The sequence below is a fragment of the Oreochromis niloticus genome, linkage group LG5 (assembly GCF_001858045.2).
Source record: "Oreochromis niloticus isolate F11D_XX linkage group LG5, O_niloticus_UMD_NMBU, whole genome shotgun sequence".
NCBI classification, from domain to species: Eukaryota; Metazoa; Chordata; class Actinopteri; order Cichliformes; family Cichlidae; genus Oreochromis; species Oreochromis niloticus.
Window position 1 is genome coordinate 12,614,227 of NC_031970.2, and position 21,772 is coordinate 12,635,998.

Here is a 21,772-nt window from a genome sequence, read left to right on the forward strand (position 1 = left end):
GGGAGGACCCCCTAGACACTCTGTAAAACTAATGTTCCCACTCCTTTCCAAATTAAACATTAACTTTTACACCTGTTGACTGTTTGATGTTTTTTTGGTAATTTTTCTTTTTTTTTCTATGAATGACATAATTAGTTAATAAACTGTTTAAATTAATTTATAATATTAAAATTAATTTATAAACTGCTTCATTACTATTTCATGAAACGCGTGGAGTGTCATAGGTTGTGAGATTTTTTTTGTACATAAGAAATAATCAAGGTTTAAGGCAGCCAGGTAGAAATATATGGAGGAACATAAGTGCTAAAATGAATTAAATACTAAATTAGTAATTAAATCTGTCATTAACTAAATACAATTGGAAATTATTAACTAAAAATTCCACATTTGAATACAATTCCATACATTTCTGTACAAAATTCCATACATTTTTCATGTAAAACATTCAAAACATTATGTATTCATTTCTTCTTTTATTTAAATCACACATTTAATTAAATATTTAATCATGTATTTAATTAATTAATGTTGGCACTCCTGGCCCTCCACAGTTTCCTGCATGAAGGAATTGAAGTAAAATTTGTGGCAGCTCATGTAATGAACACCAGGGGGCGGTAAATCTCAGCAGGGGGATTTAAAGCTGCTGAAAACGGTTAGAAGAAGAAGGAAGCTCGGCTGTGGCGTCCACATGTTCCTGAGCTGTTTCTGTTTATTACACATGACATCTGATGTTAGAGGAATAAAACAAGAAGAGGAACAAAAAGACGTATAAAGCGACATGAAAGCCTCCTGTTTAGAGAGTTAAAGGTAAGATAAGAGGAAGAGTTTTAAGAGGAGACACGCTGAAGTTTCACAGCATCTGACAAGGCTGTGCTAAAATGCTCTTGTGTGGGAAACAGTAACATTAATGTAAAATTTAACTGCTGTGAAAATACTGTGTGTGTCAGCACTGCATCTACCTCTGAAGATACGAGTTCATGATAAAAAAAAAAACACTTCAAACTCTATGTGCTGAGTGACAGCTCTGTGTTTATTTATGTACAAAAGACAGTAGACTTTCTAAAGTGTTTAGCGCTGTACTACTCGAAATGTGTCTTATTACTAAGTAATTCATAACAAATCCAATTCCGGAATAATTTAATTGTTCTAAATGTAAATAAAACACAGTGCAGTAATTTGCAAAGTTTCATAAACCCAGATTTAATTCAGCTTTGAACCCAGAGAACATATCAAATCTTTAAACTGAAAAAATGTCAGTTTTAAATAAAACTATTATCTCATTTTGTCGCTACTGGACTTTTTTAGAGAAGATTTTCCTCCCATTCTTGTCTGATTCTAGCTGTTCAACAATCCTGGGTCTGCTTTGTCATCATTTTTTATTTCATGATTTGGCAAATATTTCTATTTGGTGGAATGTGTGTACTGCAGGCAGGGCGTGCTGTTGTATTTTAACAGATGCATTATTGCGGTTTAGCATTGTCTTTCTGAGATGTGCAAGATCTTCTCTAAAAAACGTGTCTGTGGCTCTTTAATGTGTATATACCTTTTGGCATTGATGGTGCCTTTCCAGATGTGCCAGCTGCTGGGAACTAATGCACTTCCATAGTTTCCTTAGTATTTTGGATGCAGTGTCCATGTTTTTCAAAAAGAAATTTCACATTTTGATTCGTTTGACCACACTTTTCACCGTCTTCACCGTTTTCCACTTTTCCTCAGTCCTTTTTAAATGAGCTTTGGCTCAGAGAAGACGGCAGTGTTTCTGGATCATGTTCACATATGGTTTCTTCTTGCATGATGGAGCTTTAACCTGCATTTGTGGATAAAACAATGAGCTGTGTTCACAAATAATAATTTCTGGATTTGTTCCTGAGCCCATGCAGCGATTTTTACGGCAGAATCAGGTCTGTTTTTAATGCAGTGCAGCTTCAGGGCCTGAAGTGTTGACCTTCAGCCTGGTCCCTTGTGCACAGAGCCTTCTCCAGATTCCTTGAATAGTTGAAAAGATATTATGTGCTGCAGATGATGAGATATTCACAGTCCTTTCAGTGTTATACTTAGGAACATTATTTTTGAAATTGAGCTGCAGTTAGTAGATGCAGTTTTTGCACACTGACGATCAACTTTAATTCTGAGAAACTCTGTCTCTTTAACATGCTCATTTTTATAACCAATTATGTTACTGACCTGGGTTTATTCAATTTGCAAATTAGTGGCTTCTGTTTTTACATTTTACACAAGATTATAACTTTTTTGGAATCGGTGTTGCATATGGAAGCTTCTCAGGTGTAGAGATGCACCAGAGATGATTAATCAGGGAGGCTGGCCGGTACTAAATGTTTTGTTTTTTGAAGTTTCTCTAATGTAATGATTTAATGCTTTTGTGTGTGTGTCACATGTTACGGTAAACTGAGCATAGGAGGTACAGAGAGCTGTATGTGTGGTTAAGGTTTTGTTTCTGTTGATCAGACACCGTTTGAAGATGCTGAGTGATTCTGAGGTTGCAGAGCTGCTTTCCTTCCTGACTCCCAGCACACGTCCAGATGTCAAAGGTCAGGCCACTGAGTACATCCTGGGACTGTCTGGAAACAGGTGGGAGGATTATTTAAAGTGACTTCTGCCATAAATGTAGTAAATATGTACGTACTTGCATCTTTTTAATTTCTTTTTTCCCCTTTGTTTGATGTCAGGGATGGCTGCCGCTTTCTCCACTCTAAACCTGACCTAATTGCTGCCCTGTTTGCCCTGACCTCTGACCCTTCCATTGCCATAGTAAAGGACTGCTACCACATCTTTATCAACCTGTCAGCTGACGAGACTCTTCATCAGGTAATGGACTCGAGCGCAGCCCTTGAAAACTTTGTGTGTTCACTTTATTTCCTTTTCTAAAACAAACATGTAACGGTTGTTTGCTGGTTGTTGTGTGTCCCTCAGGTTTTGGTGAAAGATGTCAAAGTTCTCCCCGTGTTGTTTAAGAACCTTCTGGACCCTGAGTACCCGTTCTCTGATCAGATCTGCACCATCCTGTCAAATCTGACGCGACACGAGAAGACCTGCAAGACTTTATTCAAGGTGCGTCCAGTCTGAGCGCTTCATTTTAGGACTGAATTCATAATCCTTCTAACTTTACCGTCACATTGATCTCCACCTCATGGATAATGAGAGACAAACTGTTTCTGTTTCAGGTGCTGCAGGAGGACGTCGGTATGGCGCAGCTTGTTCAGATCTTCTGTACTGAAGGTTACAATAAGAACGCTAAACTGCACTACCTGGGTCCTCTGCTGTCCAACCTGACGCAGCTGCCTGAGGCCAGAAACTACTTGATGGACAAGGACAGGTGACTGATTTCACTGCTGGTCAAGAGCTCAGAGACAGAGTGGGGGAGGCTGGATCATCTTTTTCTGTGAATATTAGCCTTTTAGGTCACTGAAATATGATCCTTTGGAAAACAGTTGACTCGGCTGATATCCTCGTCTCCTCTTGCCTCCATCCTCCTGCCTGTGACACAAATAGCTCTTGCTGCGCCATCTTGTTTGTATTGACATTCGACTGATTCGACCGGGACATATTGTTAAAATTACACTTTTGTTTCTGAATACGTCTGAGGCTGCTACTCATCAGTTTTATAAATTGATGGTCAGGAAAATGTGCTTAAATATCTTTACATTAAAAGAAAGGAGAACACTTCTTACCAGGTCATTGGTAAGAATTAGTTGTAGTTCTCTGGCCTGCTTTTTTTGCCCATGAGCTAAAATGAGTTAGTTAATGTTTTTGGAGAACAAAGCAGGATAATCTGGCATAAAAGAATAGGTGTGTATGTGTAGACAAGGACCCAGTTTTATTAAAACTGTAAGTACATTTTTTGCACCTACATGTCCAAAAGTCTGAAATCAAGTAGAGCTTCAAGCACCTCCTACATTGCCCCACAGGGGACTAAAAATTTACAGAGGAGATGTCGTTCTGACCCGAGAATAACGGTGACCTGGGACAGGCTTTAGTTTCTGATTTGCACTTGCTATACCGACAACATCTTAGATCTTTGAGAGGAGCTTTCACATGCTGAGGCTCGTTGGAAGTTAAATTACTGGCAAAACGTGGTTTATGACTGGAGGAAAGCTGAGTACCATCTGACATGTGCATGTTCACAGTAAATTAGACATTGCCATGCTTTGACCCTGCAGCATGCACTAATGACGTTTGGGTGTGTTTCAGGTGTGTAGTCCAGAGGTTGCTGCCCTTCACTCAGTACCAATCATCTGTGGTGAGGAGAGGCGGAGTCATAGGCACCCTGCGCAACTGTTGCTTTGACCACGGTGAGACACACATTATTGAAGTTTAGGCTGAAGTCACAGTAGACGAAAAGCGTTAATTGGAGCCTCGGCCACAGGTTCTTACAGTGGAGGTTTAGATTTATGGTTTAGAGTTTAACCTCAGTGATGTCACCTCCACAACACCAGATTTGTTGTAGCTCAAACCTCTGTTCACTCTGCAGCTCATCACGAGTGGTTGCTAAGCGACGCTGTGGACATCCTGCCTTTCCTCCTGCTGCCGCTGGCCGGTCCAGAGGAGCTGACAGAGGAGGAAAACGAAGGTGTGTGTTTATATCAGTGATATGGCCTGGTAAATGGCCTGTATTTATATAGCGCTTTACTAGTCCCTAAGGACCCCAAAGCGCTTTACATATCCAGTCATCCACCCATTCACACACATTCACACACTGGTGATGGCAAGCTACGTTGTAGCCACAGCCACCCTGGGGCGCACTGACAGAGGCAAGGCTGCCGGACACTGGCAACGGGTGAAGTGTCTTGCCCAAGGACACAACGACCGAGACTGTCCAAGCCGGGGATCGAACCGGCAACCTTCCGATTACAAGGCGAACTCCCAACTCTTGAGGCACGATCGCCCCATATTGGTTTATATATTTCATAATTCAGTCTGATCTACCTTGTTCCTCGTTGGCGTAGAACTCCAGTTTTATCCAAAATAAATTAACACTGCATAAGAAAGCCACTCTGTCAAACTTGGTCGCATGTTCCATTACTGTAAACACACAATTTGCAGATTATTTTGACTCAATTACACACACACTGCTGTATGAATAAGAATAATACAATTTTTAATTAAGTTTATTTATATAGTTTTTATTAAAACCAGGGATACAGAAAAGGTAAAGGTTTAAATAATAAATGTAAACTTCCTGGGTAAATTATATAGGAAAAGAACAATTAAAAGAAGATACTGACATGCAGGGCAGTGATCCTCACCACTTTTAGTTTAAAAAATGAAAAGTAACTGGAAAATTCAATGCTATTTAATCCACTACTGAAAATAGACCTACCAAAAACATGACGTGAGCTATGACTGTGATAAGATGTTTAATTAATTTAATAGCCAAAATGTGACAACCACTCACTGATGAAGCTGCCAGTGTTGTTTATCTTGTAGCGGCACAGGTTTGATATTTGTTGCTGTTGTTGTTATAACCTGATTACTGGGTTCGAGCTTCTGCTGCAACTCAGCACTCAACACAGTGCTAACACACTGGTGCAAAATACCACACAGCAGCTTCAGAGGTGGTTTCTGGTCTGAAACCAGCTCCACACATGCTGAGGAAAAAAAGACCCTTTCCTTGCAAAAAGTTAACATCCAGATGGCTCTAAATAAATTGGAACTGTTCAACAGGACTTCACCATGAAGTGCTTAGACTTGACTAAAATGATAATAAGTAGTTTTTAGGAGAGACAGAGGGACACTGAGAAGTTGTTGGAAGGATGACACAGTGACATGAAAGGTTTTACAGTTTCCATACCGTGAGTATGCTAGGGTCCCCTTGGGTCCACGGGATGTGAATTTTGTCTCTGTGTGGGCATCTGCTGTGTGCCTTCCTGTGAAGAAACATAACAATGCACCGTGTATCTTGAAGTGGACTTTAAAAAATAGCACTACTTATCCTTGGTGTCTGCAACTTTCTGCATTCTCAGCCGTGCATAATCCCTGTGTCGGTAAGATTGTCATGATGGTTTAACCCCTCAAATATGATTAGAGTCTGGGAATAGATGGGCTGAGGGCCACAGACAGCATCATATAATATTGAGAAAGAAGGACTAAGAGACTATTATTTTATTTAAATCCATTTACTGCTGGTTGAGACTCTAACAGAACCTAATTTACGGTCCAGGCCTGCCTGTCGACCTGCAGTACCTCCCCGAGGACAAGAAGCGAGAGGAAGACCCCGACATCCGAAAGATGCTCCTGGAAACGCTCTTACTGGTATAAAACCACAAACATTCAGAAACAAACACACGCACACAGATTAGGTAATTATGTTTTTATGTCAAGCTCCTCACTGTTTGTCTCTCTATGTAGCTGACTGCAACTAAAGCCGGCCGGCAGACACTGAAAGAGAAGAATGTTTATCCAATCATGAGAGAGTTCCACCGCTGGGAGAAGGACGCCCACGTTACAGCGGCCTGTGAGAAACTGGTCCAGGTAGGAAAGATCTAGATGTTTGGTTATTGTCTAAACTGGAAAACTAACACCTGAGGGGCACACTGTGAACACAAGATTAATGCCTCAGTGGGCTTAAAGTTGGGGTGATATATTTACAGCATATTTTAAGTATAATATTGATTCTCTGCTGGGGAAATATGTTTTATATATGCAGCTTATTAAGCCGTACCTTACTAAAACAACTGAATGTGTGTGCGTCACAGGAATTTGCATATATTAATGCAGAAAATATATAAATGTTGTCATTTGTGATTCTAATCTGCTGCGACTGAAGCACAGAACACACCAAGAATACCTGTCCAGTCAACACAACTGATCTGCTTTGATTGTTATTAGCCTACGAGACGGTAACCTTTTGTCTCTTTTGCGAGAGTGTTGATTTTACTTATTTACTTATATTATTTATGTTCTTTATAAACTTTTAATCTGCATTTTATCATCATCTGATTGGAGTAGGTGACACTCATAGGGATCATTTTGTGTGGAAGGATGAGCTGTGAAATGCCCTTTTTTATTTCAACATGCTCGGAGCCTGAAGTGGGAAATCTGGCTTAATAAATACAGCTAATAGTCACCGTCATGATACATGTCAACCCTGGCTGTTTTGAACTTTAGTTTAGAATAACTAAAAGTCAGTAAAAATGTAATAGTAAACATTTATTAATTATAGTTTTGGACTTATGAATAAAAACCAAACCTATTCTATTCTTGTTCCTGTGTTGTTTCAAAGCAGGAAGTCAGTGATGTGCTTTTCTTTATTCATGTCATGTAAGTAAAGGGGAGCCTCGAATGTGAAGATGTAATGCGACTGCATCTTAACTCCTCCAGGTGCTGATAGGAGATGAGCCGGAGGAGGGCATGGAGAACCTGATGGAGGTAGAAATCCCTCAGGATGTGGAGGAGAAACTAAAGGAGGCTTACGCCAAAGAGCAGGAAGAGCTGGAGAAAGAGGAGGAGAAGAGGAAACAAGCAGAAGAGGAGGACGAGAAAAAGAAGAAGAGTGATTCTGAGCAGACAGACAGAGAACAGGAGAGTGGACTGATAAAGTGAAATCTATTTTAGGCTTTTTGTCATTCAGATAGAAGCACTGCTTCAATGTGCCTGACTCAGGTGTGACAGGAAAGAGATGCTGTGCTGTCACGTGGAGTCGGTGCTGAGGACAGTGGAAGAGCCAAAATAGAAAATTACTCTTTTACCGCATCGGTGATGAATTTAAAGCTTATTTTGCTGATTAAACCACAAAGAACGTGAGGGGAAAAAGCTTGAATCCGATCTGATGACAGTACAAGAATCTCTTTAAACATCGAGTCATTTTGTGTTTCGTGTGTTTTAAACTTGATTTATTTTCTCTCTGCTTTATAAAAAGTAATGAGAGGATTGAAAAAAGTGTTCCAAGAAAGGAGAAGTGTTCAAATAAATGTACGCCATCATAACTTTTACACTAAAGTGGCTGTTGGTTTTATTGCTAACACTAAAATTTCTCACAACCACACTATGACATCAAAGACATTCATCAGTATTTATGAGAAAATTACAGGCTTTGTTTGAAATGACCAGACTTTGAAACAAAGTTCAGTAGGTAGGACCTGGACAGTGAATTTGTTTATAAGGATGGAGTTCCTGTGGCCCCATCCAGCCCCAAAGAACCACATGGGCCTTCCTTCCTCTGTGGCCAGCACCAGGAGGCAGGGCCAAAGAGACTTGGGCCATCATTGATTGGCCAGTGGTCAGAGGTGGAGGCCCTGGCAGTCCAATCCCATGCTGCCAAAACTGGCAATTTAAACGCTTTAACAAAATGCTTTTACTGCTGTTATTTGCACATAAAGTCACACCGTTCAAGTAAATGACAGTCTGTTGAAATGTGGCTGCTTCACTTACTTCCTGTTGTAATACAAATCCAACAGACATGTTTATAACCTTTTTATTCTGTTTTTCTCTTTATTTATTCATAAGAAAAAGTCTTTATAAAAAGATCTATTCATCCTCACTAGCTTGAGATAAACAGCCATTTCCCCTCGGAGGCTTTTCTTTTTTAATGTTAATGAATGACCAGCAGAGGGTGTCAGAACACGTACAGCTTCTGTCATTCCTCCACATTGATTTGGATCCAAAACCACAAAAATCCCTCCGTGTGCTCGCTTCTGCAGAAGTTTATATTTAACTTGGAAATAAACAGACAGAAATTTAAGCAATGTCAAACTTAAGAAAGAAAAACACACTCAAAGTAAGAACCAGCAGAAGATGGATGAATGGGTGTAAAATCACATCCTAACTCTTGTATTTTGTAGGCTCTATCTATTTATTAGTCTGATATATTCGGTCTCTCGATAGTGAATTGGCTTCTTGTGAAAACAGAAAGGGGATGTAGCCACAGTAATTTAAATATTAACGGGAATTTGGTTGAGACGCATCAGATGAAAAACAGGAAGAAAAACAGCATAAACTGTGGGTGGGTGTGCGTATACTCTGACCTTCTGTTTCTGAGGAGCAGTTTTGGTTAAAACCCTTTGAAGGGATCAGAGTGGATCTCAGTAACATTTTGTGAAGCCTGAGAGATAAACCATCCCTGATTCATGTCACGCTACGTGTAAAACAGCACAAAACAAGAACAAAGGGGCTGTTCTTAGCTGTAATCAACATCATAGCTGACAAAACCTCCTTAGTGTTAACACACAGAGCTGGAGTTAAGAGATTCCACCTCACCAACTGTTAAAAACTACAGGAAAATGACAGCCATACGCTGAACCAGAACATGCTTTAATGTGTGCTTTTTCACATATCACCAGGTCGTTTAAACTTTAATGGGAACATCTTTGACGGTCTCGAAATGAGTTTTGCTTCAGTTTAGGGCCACAGACCAGCGACCAGATTAATGTTTGCCAACAGAGATCCTGTGAATGTGTTTAAGTTAGAATGAGCGGAAATGTAACTATAATTACAAGATGCTCGCGAGGTTAAACAGTATGTGCCTGTGTGTGATCTGACCATGTGTTTCTTCATCAACGTCTGTGTTAGTTTTTCCACCTTGACAAGCTTGAGGCCAAACAGCACATATATAACTGTTTCACACAGAAAGGAGTCATTTATTAACTCACAGAGAGAAGAAACATTCAGTAACCTCAGGGGGAAGTCACCCATCCTTCCTTTCTTAACCTTATTTAAAAAAAAAAAGAGAGAACAGAAACAAAATCTGTCACTTCCCCAGCTAAGTCTTCAAAACATGACTGTGTCTCATGCTACAGTGGTTACTTTTTATTTATTCAGGAAAAAGTAAAAAAAGATTTCCAGAGACAACAAACACAAACAGAACGTATCCTCAGAGCTTTCCATTTCACATGCTTCAAAGACACTTCAAACGAAGCCACCGCGTCGGATCAAAGGATAAAACCAACTAAATGCAGAACATTATTCTGACTGAACGGCAAAATCCAAATCTTTTACAAAGTTTTCTGTTTGTCCCTCAGGATATTTGTTATTCCTTGCAGTGTGAGGCTTCTTGTCATCTGCTTTAACCAGCGTATCCATGTATTTTACAATGAAATGCAGCTTGTTGGCATCTAAAAAAAAAACTGAGATTCAATGTTTTTTCACCTTATTAGAATGTGATTATTATTGTGATAGGACAGCAGAGAGAAGACAGGATTCCTGGGAGAAAAACTGGTGTAAGACAGGCAGTAAATAGACTCAGGGCAGATTCAAACCCAGCTCTCTGCAATATCTTTGAGGCATATGGATCATTTTCTTAACCCAAACTTCTCAAATCTCACAATGACCTCTTCTTATTCTGTTTCTAATCTTCCTGCACTGACTGACACAGTGAACTATTTAAACTGCCAGGAGTTACACACCGTTTTCAAACGGGTGACTTGATTAACACAAATAGTTTTCTTTGGGGTGTGACACGCTCCGTCCACATGCCTGTAACTTTATCTTTCTGTCCTCAGGGACTACGTCAGGTCCTACCCTGTTGATATCAGATGAACTATTTGCATCCTAAAACCAACACCCAGCCCAGAGGAGTCGTGAGGTAAAGACCAAACCCAGCGAGTCCCTTCCACTCATCTGGATGTTTTGTGTCACATTGGAGTAGAGATTAAGAACGTATCCTTAAAAAACATGATATAGTTGGTGAATGAGTGTAATATAGCCTTCCACTGTGAGGAGCTCTGCAGGCTGAGATTAATGACACTGCTGTGTACTGTTTATGGTAGGCTGCTGCTGAATTGGGGCAGGGGGTCAGAGTTTCTGCCCCTTTCCTCCTTCATTAAGGGAGGATAGGTTTGGAAAAACACAAACAAGCTGGGGAGACCCCAACTGTTTTCTAATGGAAAATCCCATCCGTGGTGGTTTTTACTGACATCATGATGACGAATACGATACACAGGAATAAGGAACGTAACATTCTTTACTTCTTTCTCTTAATCTGTAACACAGTCATTACTGGATAATCAAACATGCTGTGATTTAAAGTGTCACTGAAGTTCCTTAATTCTAATGTGTTTTTATTAGTGATTATAATGTTTGACTTTTAATATGTTACATGGGTATGTGTTTACTTTACATGTGTTTGTCTTTTAATCAAACACATGTAAAGTATGTGTGTGAATGTGTGTGTGAATGGGTGAATGACTGAATGTAGTGTAAAGCGCTTTGGGGTCCTTAGGGACTAAGTAAAGCGCTATACAAATGCAGGCCATTTACCATTTACCTATCATGCTCACATGTCTCTGAATGTTTGGTGCTGTGATTAATTTAATTTATGCCATCAACCTGCCAGTGACGACAGGTGAAAATGAGCCTGTGCGGCTAAACCTGGCATATTTAAACGATGACTTAAAGCGGTCATGTTAACTAATGATGAATATACATTTTCCCTTTTAAATAAGATGGTGAGAATTATCCTAGCAAGCCTAAACGTGGATTATAAAGTGTGTTTGAATCAGATGAGTTAAAAATGTTGAGAGGAAAATATGCAACCTTAAAAACCCTTCAGATTAAATCACTCATCAAAGGACAAATATATTTTACACTTTATTTGATTGAAATGTCATCATATAAACATAAACACAACAAAACTTTAAGGATAGTGAGATTGCTTTCTTTGCACTGAATGGGAAAGCTTATAATTTTTTTCCCCTTTCGGAATAATGCCCAATAAAAAAAATACATAAATGGAAGCTGAAGTATGTTTTATAGTCTTATGCATTTGTGCACATTCCCATAATTCATTTTCCAAAAAACTGTAACTAATAAAACTGGTATTTTAGCCGCTTTTCTGTCTGATAATCATTGTTTATCTCTTTCTGAGTCACAATTCCAGTGAGACGCACTCACCATAGTAAACTAGAGGGCCAACCAAAATGTGAGACATTATCTCACTGTGTGGTAACAAACTGTGAAGTCACGTTATCGTCATACCCCACGGATGTATTTAGTCCATTTTGTGTCTTTATTATTAAAATAATAATTATAGACTTTAGCTTCACAGTGAAGCTGTTATTTAAAAAGAGGTTCACAGACAAAACAATTTAGCTCAAACCCTTTTTAAAGCTTCAGAGAACAAGCAGGGCCGTGTGTTTTCATCATAAACTCCGTGTGGCCTGCCTTCCGCGACACACCCATCATTTCTCATTTCAGTTCTCACCGCATCTGACCGTTAAAAAACCTTTTAAAGTCGTGCCTGTCCTCCATTAAAACACATCAATTCGCAGGTATCTTCACTCACTGCAACCAAACGTTACTCCACAAATTCTGACATCATGCACGCGCCACTGCGCGGTTTTGCAGCAACGTGGAGCTCCTTCCGTCCACACTGAGCGCGAGCTCTCGTTGGCCGTCAAACGGCAAGATTGTGTGGCGATGTGAAAGTGGGCGGCTCCGCACGCACCAGTCAGCCAATGACAGGCTTCTTTTTCACTTCCACGTGCATGTTGTACTCTGGGAGCACGTGCATGTAGTACGTGCCAGACGTGTCCCTAAATGCTCCTTGGTCCTTTTGTTGTTGCTGTGTGTCAGCTGGGACGTGACACGCTTTCATCACAGCTGGACATTAGCTGCGCATTGTCACTACGCGCATTAGGTCTCAGAGTTACCTTATGTTTATAATATATTTTACATACGGAATGTGATAAGCGCTTACAAAATCTCTGATTTTGCATGTGTTAGTACGAACAGCCGGGTGTTTCTGTCCTCTTAGCTGCTGCAGCATCTTTATCACGCTGTCCGCAGGCCTAAAGCAAATTAAGGGTGACTGGGTCACGTTTTCTTTGCTATTAATTGAAGAAATTAAGCCAACACATTACAGCAACCCAGTTGGGATGTCTCTGACGACCTTTTGTAAATATTATTTGGATTTAACTACTAAAATGTGTGATTTGGGGGTAATTTTTTAGTATCTGTGTTACTTCGTTGTGCATCCTCTTGAGAGCAAATGAGCGCAATGTGCTCATTTTAAAACCCTAAATACTTAAAATAAAACTAACAGCTCGACATCACTGACACCTAGCTACGCCTGGATTTGGGCTTTGTCAAAATAAAAAATACAGTTTGCCACTTTGCGTTCATTTGGTATTTATTTGGCATTTGTCAGGGCTTACTGACTCGTACTTTAACTAACCTAAGACATTTTGACATCAACCTTCCAGTTAGTGGACACCCCTGTGTTACACTCTGATATATGGCCACCTATTTAGTACTGTGGGGGACATAAGTCTGGTCCTGAATATGGATTTTGCCTTAAATTAGAATTAATAACCTCATAAGTGCAATCTGACTCCGACCTGTGATTTTGGAGCATTTAGACTTGTTCTTAACTTGTTTGCTTAACTGCACTGTGGACTTGTTGGGCTTGATTGTGGAGACTGTGGACCTGTAGTTCCTGACCAGGGACTCTGAGTCAGACGTGTGATTTGAAAGCAGATATGAGCATCAACCAGTTTTTTAAAATCTTTTCTCAAATTTAATTTTGCCAACGTTATTCTGGACTTTTTTCTTTGGAGAAGAAGTTTAGATTTCCCAGCTAGGATGTTCAGCTTGTATCTCTACCACTCATCATTGATCACAGTATTATTATTATCTTATAATAATTTTAGAAACTCTGCTCTACAGACAGAAGCTGTGTGTTGTTACAGGATTTTTATGAAGCTCATGAAAACCCTTTAAGGTCCAACCAGCAGGAGGTGCTGTGTCCTTTATCTGCTGAAACAAGCCACATCCACATACCAAGGTTCATTTAGAAAATGGATGAAATAACAACACAGCAGCACAGCAACCAGCCAATCAGCACCAATTATTCTCACTACCACAGAAGCTCTCTTCTCTTCCTGTCTACCCAACATTGATCTTACTCTCTCAGTTCAATCTGTGTGTTTGTGTTACTCACGCTGGGGAGATAAAAAGCACATCCCCACAAAATGAATCATTAGTTTTAACTGTGAATATTTGGCTTAAGGTGGTTAGACTCAAAGAAATTAACATTAACAGCCTGAGATGACTGGGATAACTTTGTGTGCTCGTTTTTCTCTGTGAGTTTGAGAGGATTGTCAGTCCTGTGACACATTCACCATAGGCTAAAGAGAAGAAGCTTGAGCTCATGCTTCCAGAATAACAACTCACCCCTCCTCCCTCTAGCTCTCCCTCATCTGAGCTCTGCTGTGTGAGTGTGTTTGTACTTCCACAGCTATCTGTGTGAGGACCAAGCTGAGGTTTTAGGCTACGGGAGCCAGGACATTTTGAAAAGCAAAGACATACTAGTAAGGGTTTGGCATTTAGTTAGGAGGGTGAGGTTACGTAGCATGAAGACTGGAACGAGGAGGAGCAGGTAGCCCAACTCTCTCCAAAGTAAAATGAACACTTGAAGACATATCATCCACACATTTGTTTCACCTTTACACATGCACAAATGTAGCAACAGTTGGTTTTAGGGAAGTAACTGTGCAGTGGTACTGTTTAAATCAGTGTACAATGTTTCCCTAGAGCACCTCCTCTGTGGCAACCTCACAATGAGACTTCGAGAAGTTGCAGTAAACTTGTAACTCCCTGTAAAACCGCAATGCTGTTTTGAAATCTCTTGTTTATACACATATTAACCCCCATGAATACCAGCAGTAAAACCTCTCAGTGCTCCAAAATTATATATATACAACATACCTTATGTGTAGAACTCAAGGCCTGGGGGTCAAGTCTCACGTTGTTCACATTTAAATTCTATTCTGCAATGTAATTTGGGATTTGGAGGATTTTATGTGTATTTAGAAAAACGTCATGGGGTTTCTATGTGAATCTCGGTTATCAGCTTTTTAAAAACATTTCAATTCAGTACAACCCTACTGACTACAGCTCGTCACTCTGATCAACAACACAGTGAAAAATCACCATTTATAAGTGCAATGATAGCAATTTTACCTGACATTTTAATCTGGATTAACCTCTTAACATTCACCAGGTCACTGGTAACCTGTTAGGATTAGTGTTGGATTGGTTGCTGTTTGTTGCAGCCATCTGTGAAATAGACTCGTTTTCAGAAACTAGGAGATGTGACCTTTCATAGGAAGTCTCATACACAAGTTTTTTCATTTGGGTGCTCCAAACATGGGTGGAGTCTAACCGTCTAAACTCTAACCCTACATGGGCTGCCGGTGACCATTTGACAATTACAGAGGTTAATGCTTAACAATAACTTTTCCGACCTCTCGGTCATTCTGCATAGACAACTCATATCAATATGCATACTGTATTATTTCAGTTCATATCAAGTCAGTTTGATTTATATATCACCTCTAAAAAAAGGTGAGTGAGGAAGAAATGTTATATAAGAAGCCCCCAGCAGCCTAAGCCTATTGCAGCATAACTAAGGGGGGATTCATGGTCACCTGATCCAGCCCTAATTATATCCTTTATAAAAAAGGAAAGTTTTAATCCTAATCTTAAAAGTAATGGGGGTGTCTGTCTTCTGGGAGCTGGTTCCACAGAAGAGGAGCTGAAGGCTCTGCCTCCTCTTCAACATTTAAACATCCTAGGAACAACAAGTAAGCTTGCAGTCTGAGAGCAAAGTGCTTTATTGGGGTGATACGGTACTATAAGGCCATTAAGATACGATGGGGCCTGATTATGTAAGACCTTATATGTGAGGATAAGGACTTTAAATTCAATTACAACCATATTAATCAAAACTTTACAACTATTATTCAGACATTTACTTTTGCACACGATGCTTATGCACATTCAGCAGGTCATGCACCAAAAATTTCCCTTTCTGCTGTCTGAGTTGTTGAAACTTGATTTGGCATTAACGTGAATTATCTTGTTTGGGAATTCCTTTTGTTTCAATTATTCCAGCCACCCAAGGAAAACACCATTCCTTGAATCAACATCTTTATGACTGTTTCCATGAATATTTAACTTTTTTCACAGTATATATCATTTCACTTTGCAGTTCAATCTTGGAAACTAAAGCTTCTCCTTAAAAACACAAACTCACAACCTCGCTGCTAGTTTGGCATTGCTGTCAGGCAGTGTGTTTTTCTGTGTGCCGATTGGCTCTTGTGTGTGCACTCAGCAGGAAAGTCTCCACCTCCACACCAGACAGCTGTACTTTTCCACTCCAAACTAAGGTTAACATCCAGCTCCATCCACTCCTCCTTCTTCTCCTCCCTCCTGAGATCCATCTATTCACAACACATACACCCCCTCCTCAACCACCCCCTACACACAAACACACACACATGCACTGAGCTAATGGAGGTTTCTTCCAGGGCATTTGGTATGAAACACAACCACAATGACTGAGGTTATTTTCTGATTGGTTAAAAGTTTTGGTAGAGGAAAAAAAAGACAGCTCATTTTGTTTTTCTGGCAGAGGTTGTGAAACGTGACAGTGATTTCATCTTCAGCTTTAGTATTAGTTTAAACCCCAGAGAAAAACCTACAAAGATCACATTTTCCATCTGGATTTACCCTTTACCCTGTTTTTTTCAGAAAGTTTCAAAACAGCATTAGAGATCTTTGTTTTCTCTAATAGAGTGGTTTTAAATGTTGGCTATCAATCTTAGATTAGAAGGAGCTGAACAAGAGTTAAACAACACAAAAGAAGTCCCAAAGAATAAACATGTACTGTTGTATTACCACAGGTGTTAGACTGTGTGTGAGCATACCTGAAACCATGGTTGTGATAACATGGTGCCTTTCATAACAAGAGACTGATAATTATTCTAAGTTTTGTTTTTTAAAGTTGATAGTAGAGAGAGAAAGGAAACAAAAGGAAGCGAGAACACGATGAATGCTTTTTTTTTTTTTTTTAGTCTTTCTTTTCATGCAGTCAGACGTGTCTCCAGGATTTTTTAAATGGGATGACATCAGGGAAACAATGACAAGGTGCTACCCCACATACAGCTTAGAAAGCAAGTGCAGAACACATTATTAAGTAAGTAAAGTATTTAGACCCTTCACTTACTGAAAGTCAGCAGTTCGGCATCAAAAGGTTCTGGATGCACATAAAGTAAGTAAGTAGTAATAATGCAGACAAGCATAAAGTACATTAGTATCCTATTAGATCCTAATTATTGATTCATTAATATCAATTTCATGTTACAAAACTGGAGATGATTTTAATTTACTTTAATTTAGATGATTTTTTATTACTTTTACACTGCTGAGTAGCTTTATTAAAGTAACTAAAGCTTTAAAAATATGAAGTAGGGAGTGCAAAGTACAATATTTGGATCCAGAACAGCGAGAAGCAGGAGAAAGTAGAATAGCATACAAAGACGTAAATAAAGGACACTATTTTAACTTCCCTGGTTCTACTCATGGTGTTAAAAGAAGGATATTTTGGGGAAAAACTTTAGGAAAATACTGCGTTATCATGATCAAAAAAGTGAAAAGGTGAATGAATCAATCAAAATCTTCTTGTATAAAATCAAAATTTTAAATTTTAAATTTTAATCAAAATTTTTAAGCATAAAACAGGATTCTAGTCCAAAGGCCACCCGGGGAGCCAGTTATATTATGGTGAGGCTGCTGGCACCCGGTGCACTTCATCTGGACTCTACAGCACTTGTTATAAGAAGTTGAAGCCTTTGACTTTGATACTTCATCATCATATGAACAGCTCCTATGAAAACCGACACATTCAGCCCTCTTTAGCTGTAATCTTTTAGGGTGTTTGCATTCTTATAGTCGCCAACAGGAAATGCCAGTCAAATATCTAAATGAAAGATTTTAGGGTATTTTGCTTCAGTGAATACAGTCCCAATACCGGATTGCAAGCAAGAGCTTAAACTGAAGTCTGAGGCACCCTCAGTGCCTGTAAATTCGATTCCAGTATTTTTAGGAACCCCACTGAATGTTTAACCAGGTGTCAGAACCTGAGAAACTTGATTTTGGCTATATCACGATCTGTTTTAAAGTATGAATTATACTGTATATACACCTGCCAAGAACTTCAGAGAGAACATCTATGTAATCCAACAGCTTTGCCATAAACTCTATTTTAATTAAAGTGTCAAAGTTCGGCTGTATAGTAGGAAGAGAGTGGACCCAAGTGCAGACCGCTGGAGGCAAAGGGTAAACTCAGCAGGTAACCTTATTGCTGATACTTGCAAGCTAAAAAGTACATAAGTCAAAAACTCAGGTAAGGAAGGAGCCAAGAGCTTGGAAATTATAGAAGAAACATGGAACACACAAGACAAAGAAGCAAACAGCATGTAGGGACAGCATGACAAAGGAGGAAAACTGAGGACTTAAATACACACATGAGGTAATAAGGGCAGAGTGGAGACACCTGGGGAAACACAGCTGGACAGAATCTAACTAATATGACAAGGGGACGCAAAACGGAATATAATGCACATGAGACAAGGGACTATCAAAATAAAACAGGAAACATAAGACTAAGACAGAGGAAAAAACACAACCTTGACACAGACAAAATGGTAAGAAAACATGGAGACATGACTGAATGGGAAGACAAGACAACCACAGAGACCAAACTGACACGGGGACACGACCAGGGAAACAGACAACAATCAAACAAAAGTGAACTAACAAACCCATAATCAACAAAAGTAAGGGGCCAAGACACGAAATAACAAAAGTTGCAGCGAAAAATGGCGTCCACTCTATTAATGTACTCAAGAGGGCCAAAATGCAGTAAAGCCAGCCCAACTTTCTTTTAGGATAAGCTGTGTTTATTCTCAAGAATTGTTTTATATATTTTACATATGTGTACAAAATGTTGAGGACTGATATTCAATTGCTTGCTGTTTTCTAGCTGTGACTTCTTACCATTTATGGTATGATACACTATTATAGTTATTATGAATTGTACTTTATACTTTATACACTTCATATATTTAGTATATATGTTTAGATGGGTGATTGTTCATTGTCACCAGTGATGGGAATAACAGCGTTACAAGTAACAGCGTTACGTTTTTCAGTAACGAGTAATCTAACTAATTACTATTTCTATCGTTACAACGCCGTTACCGTTACTTACAAGAAAATGTGGTGCGGTCGCGTTACTATGTTTCAACAAACAGACGGTTGAAGCTGTCTTCAGCTTACCGCATTTTATATCAGTTGCACGGCAGTAGCTGTGAGTAATCTGGGCGCTACTGCTTTAAGCAGCTGCGTGCGCTCCCGTGGACGGCAATCACTTTCTGGTAGATGATCACTTTTTGGCACAACACCTGGAGCTCGAGGGGGGCAAAACAACCGCATGAGTGCTGCTGTTTGAGCGAGGAAGAATAAAGTAGTCGTGGTAAGCCAATCACATGACCACTTCAAGAGGACAAAGCAACAAGGTGATATATACCAGTTTTTAAATTGTGTTGATAGGCCACGTAAAACCAGAGTCATGATAAACAAAATATATACGCGGTGTTCTTTCCTGAATAGTTTTGTCACGTTTACTGTCTAAGGACAGCGCTAGCAAGCACTGTCTGCTTATGACCAAAAAAACCCCCCAAAAAACCCCAAAACAAAAAACACCCCTTTTGTGTTGGTGGAAAAATGCACCATGTCGACCAATCAAAAATGATATGGCAACATGACATTTCCTTGTTTGGGAATAGGGGGAAGTTTTAGGAGTGACGAAGAGAGAGAGAGAGAGAGAGAGACAGCAGAAAAAGAGAGAGAGCGAGTTTTGGGATGTGAGAGATTTGTGACGTTTAGCGTGTTTGGAGTGTGTAGTTAATGTGTTTTCTTGTGTAGTTAGTGTGTAGTGTTGTGGATAGATGTGTTGTGTGTCATAACAATGAGGTGACTGCTGTCTCCAGGTAAAAAACAGGAGTGATGCACCTGCCATCAGACCTGCAGGTATCAGGCTGTGATGTTCTCCTGTATAGTGGACAGAAATTTTTGGAGTGGCACAAATAATTTGTGTGGCATCTTATTGAATGCAGAACAGCTGATTGTTATGTAAATAGTTTGAAATGTTTTTTTTTAAAAAAGGGGTAAAAGGTAAATGGCTGCAAATAACTTTGTTGTTTGCAAAACTTGTGCATATGATTTTAAAATTGACAATTTATATTTGCATTTAAAGTTATGAAATATGATTCATTAAACATGTTTGCGGTTGTTACAGTAAAAAATATAACTTTTTCTACTCGGATTTTATGTTTTTTATCTGATTTTAGATCAATTGTGTTAATACAATATGTCAAAATGAAAACATAACTGTAAATTCAGACATGTGAGGTTGTGCTGAAAAGGATGATACCAAACAAGGCAAAGTAAATAGTTTTTAAAGGTAAAATGTGGAGGGAAAATCAGAAGTAGTTAAAAATGGTCAATTATACCCTGGACCCCAGAGGGTTAAACATTTTTTTTTAAGTAACGCAATAGTTACTTTTCAAGTAATTAATTACTTTTAGAATCTTGTAACTCAGTTACTACCTCAGTTACTTTTTAAAAAAACGTAACTAGTAACTATAATTACTTTTTCAAAGTAACTTGCCCAACACTGGTTGTCACATGGACCGACATATTGTAGTATGTTTACCTCTAAATCCTTATGCTTCAATTAAAAACAAATCCATGTGACCCGACATGAACTGGCTCCAGGACTCGACACACACTATTTGTGGTGCAATCAGTAAATAAAACTGGAGCCTTGCAGTGTGCAAGCCACTGAATCTTTACTTTTCTTTACTTCTGATTGGGCACAGCCTCCTCAGTTTCCTACTTCCACCCCCTCACCTCATCATGCCATTATGTTTAAGAAACACACAGAGCTCTAAATCAGGCAGACCCCTCCGCTGCAGTGAGCTAACTCTAAATAACTCAGATTGTGCCACATGCTCCAACTATTTGCGATACAATAAATCACTCACTTTGATGCATAACCTGCTCCTCTTTAACTTTATTATGGTTCAAAACAAATTAGATTTCTAAACGTTAGCTTCCCTCAAGGTAAATTTTGTATATTATGGTTGTTCTTTATCAGGGATTCAATACAACAAAGTAATCTGAAATTAAGGATCTTATAGCATCTGGCCTTGAACCAGAAACCAACACTAATCTACTTTCTAAAAACTTTGAGCTACAGTTGTGTGCAAAAGTTTTGTGTCACCACTCATTTCTTTAGAGTTTGCTTCTAAAAAGCCTTTCTTAGAATAGTCTTGGGTGGTAGGTCTCCAGGTTTTCTGGACCTCTTTCAAAGCTTTTCTTTGGACATCAGTTGTTTTTTCACACTTTTTCAGACCATGTACCCATACCTGACCATTTTCAGAGGAATGTGTTTTTAAGCCCCTTAACACTATGAATCACTCAAGTAAACAAAAAAGCACTTAACTTAAGGGATGAACCAGTGTTGTGTCTCCACATAACAAACAATTAGACAAAAACCAATTTTAGGCACTTTGTTACTAGCAGCCTGTCACAAAACACATTAATTGTTCAATTTCTTTAGTTGAATCTATGAAAAATGTTAAAGATAACAGTCCGACAAGCATAAAATATTGTTTTTGCACCAACAAGGGGATTCCTTGAAAAACTAAACATATATTAACTTTCAGAAAACTGGACAAGTGGAGGTCGAAAGAGTCAGGCCCAAAGAAACCAACATATGTACAGAGGATGTCAGAAAGAGCTACAAGACTGTCTACAGCCCTCTGTGAAACGCAGTTTGGAGCTGCATTTCAGCCACCGGTGTTGGGGATCTTGTCAAAATTGACAAAACTCTTAACACAGAAATGTATTTTCAGATTTTGATCCACCATGTAATAGCATCTGGAAAGAGTGTGTTTGGCAACAGCTTCAT

At 39.2% G+C, this 21,772-nt stretch overlaps 1 protein-coding gene across 1 annotated transcript; it reads left to right on the forward strand.

Moving 5' to 3' along the window:
• The first annotated feature begins 641 nt into the window (after window positions 1–641).
• Window positions 642–7,956, forward strand: hgh1 (HGH1 homolog (S. cerevisiae)). Its single transcript, XM_005469694.4, has 10 exons — window positions 642–807; window positions 2,467–2,589; window positions 2,688–2,826; window positions 2,932–3,069; window positions 3,183–3,334; window positions 4,210–4,310; window positions 4,490–4,588; window positions 6,179–6,270; window positions 6,367–6,489; window positions 7,339–7,956. The coding sequence occupies exons 2-10, from the start codon at window positions 2,480–2,482 to the stop codon at window positions 7,558–7,560; spliced, it is 1,176 nt and encodes a 391-aa protein (XP_005469751.1). The 5' UTR covers window positions 642–807; window positions 2,467–2,479; the 3' UTR covers window positions 7,561–7,956.
• Window positions 7,957–21,772: the final 13,816 nt, after the last annotated feature.

Excerpts from the sequence above, each read along its gene's own strand:
- hgh1 (XM_005469694.4), top strand. The coding sequence starts at position 2,480 with ATGCTGAGTGATTCTGAGGTTGCAGAGCTGCTTTCCTTCCTGACTCCC. Across the intron at positions 3,335-4,209 it reads TACTTGATGGACAAGGACAG|GTGTGTAGTCCAGAGGTTGC; the intron begins GTGACTGATTTC and ends GGTGTGTTTCAG. Across the intron at positions 4,589-6,178 it reads GACAGAGGAGGAAAACGAAG|GCCTGCCTGTCGACCTGCAG; the intron begins GTGTGTGTTTAT and ends TTTACGGTCCAG.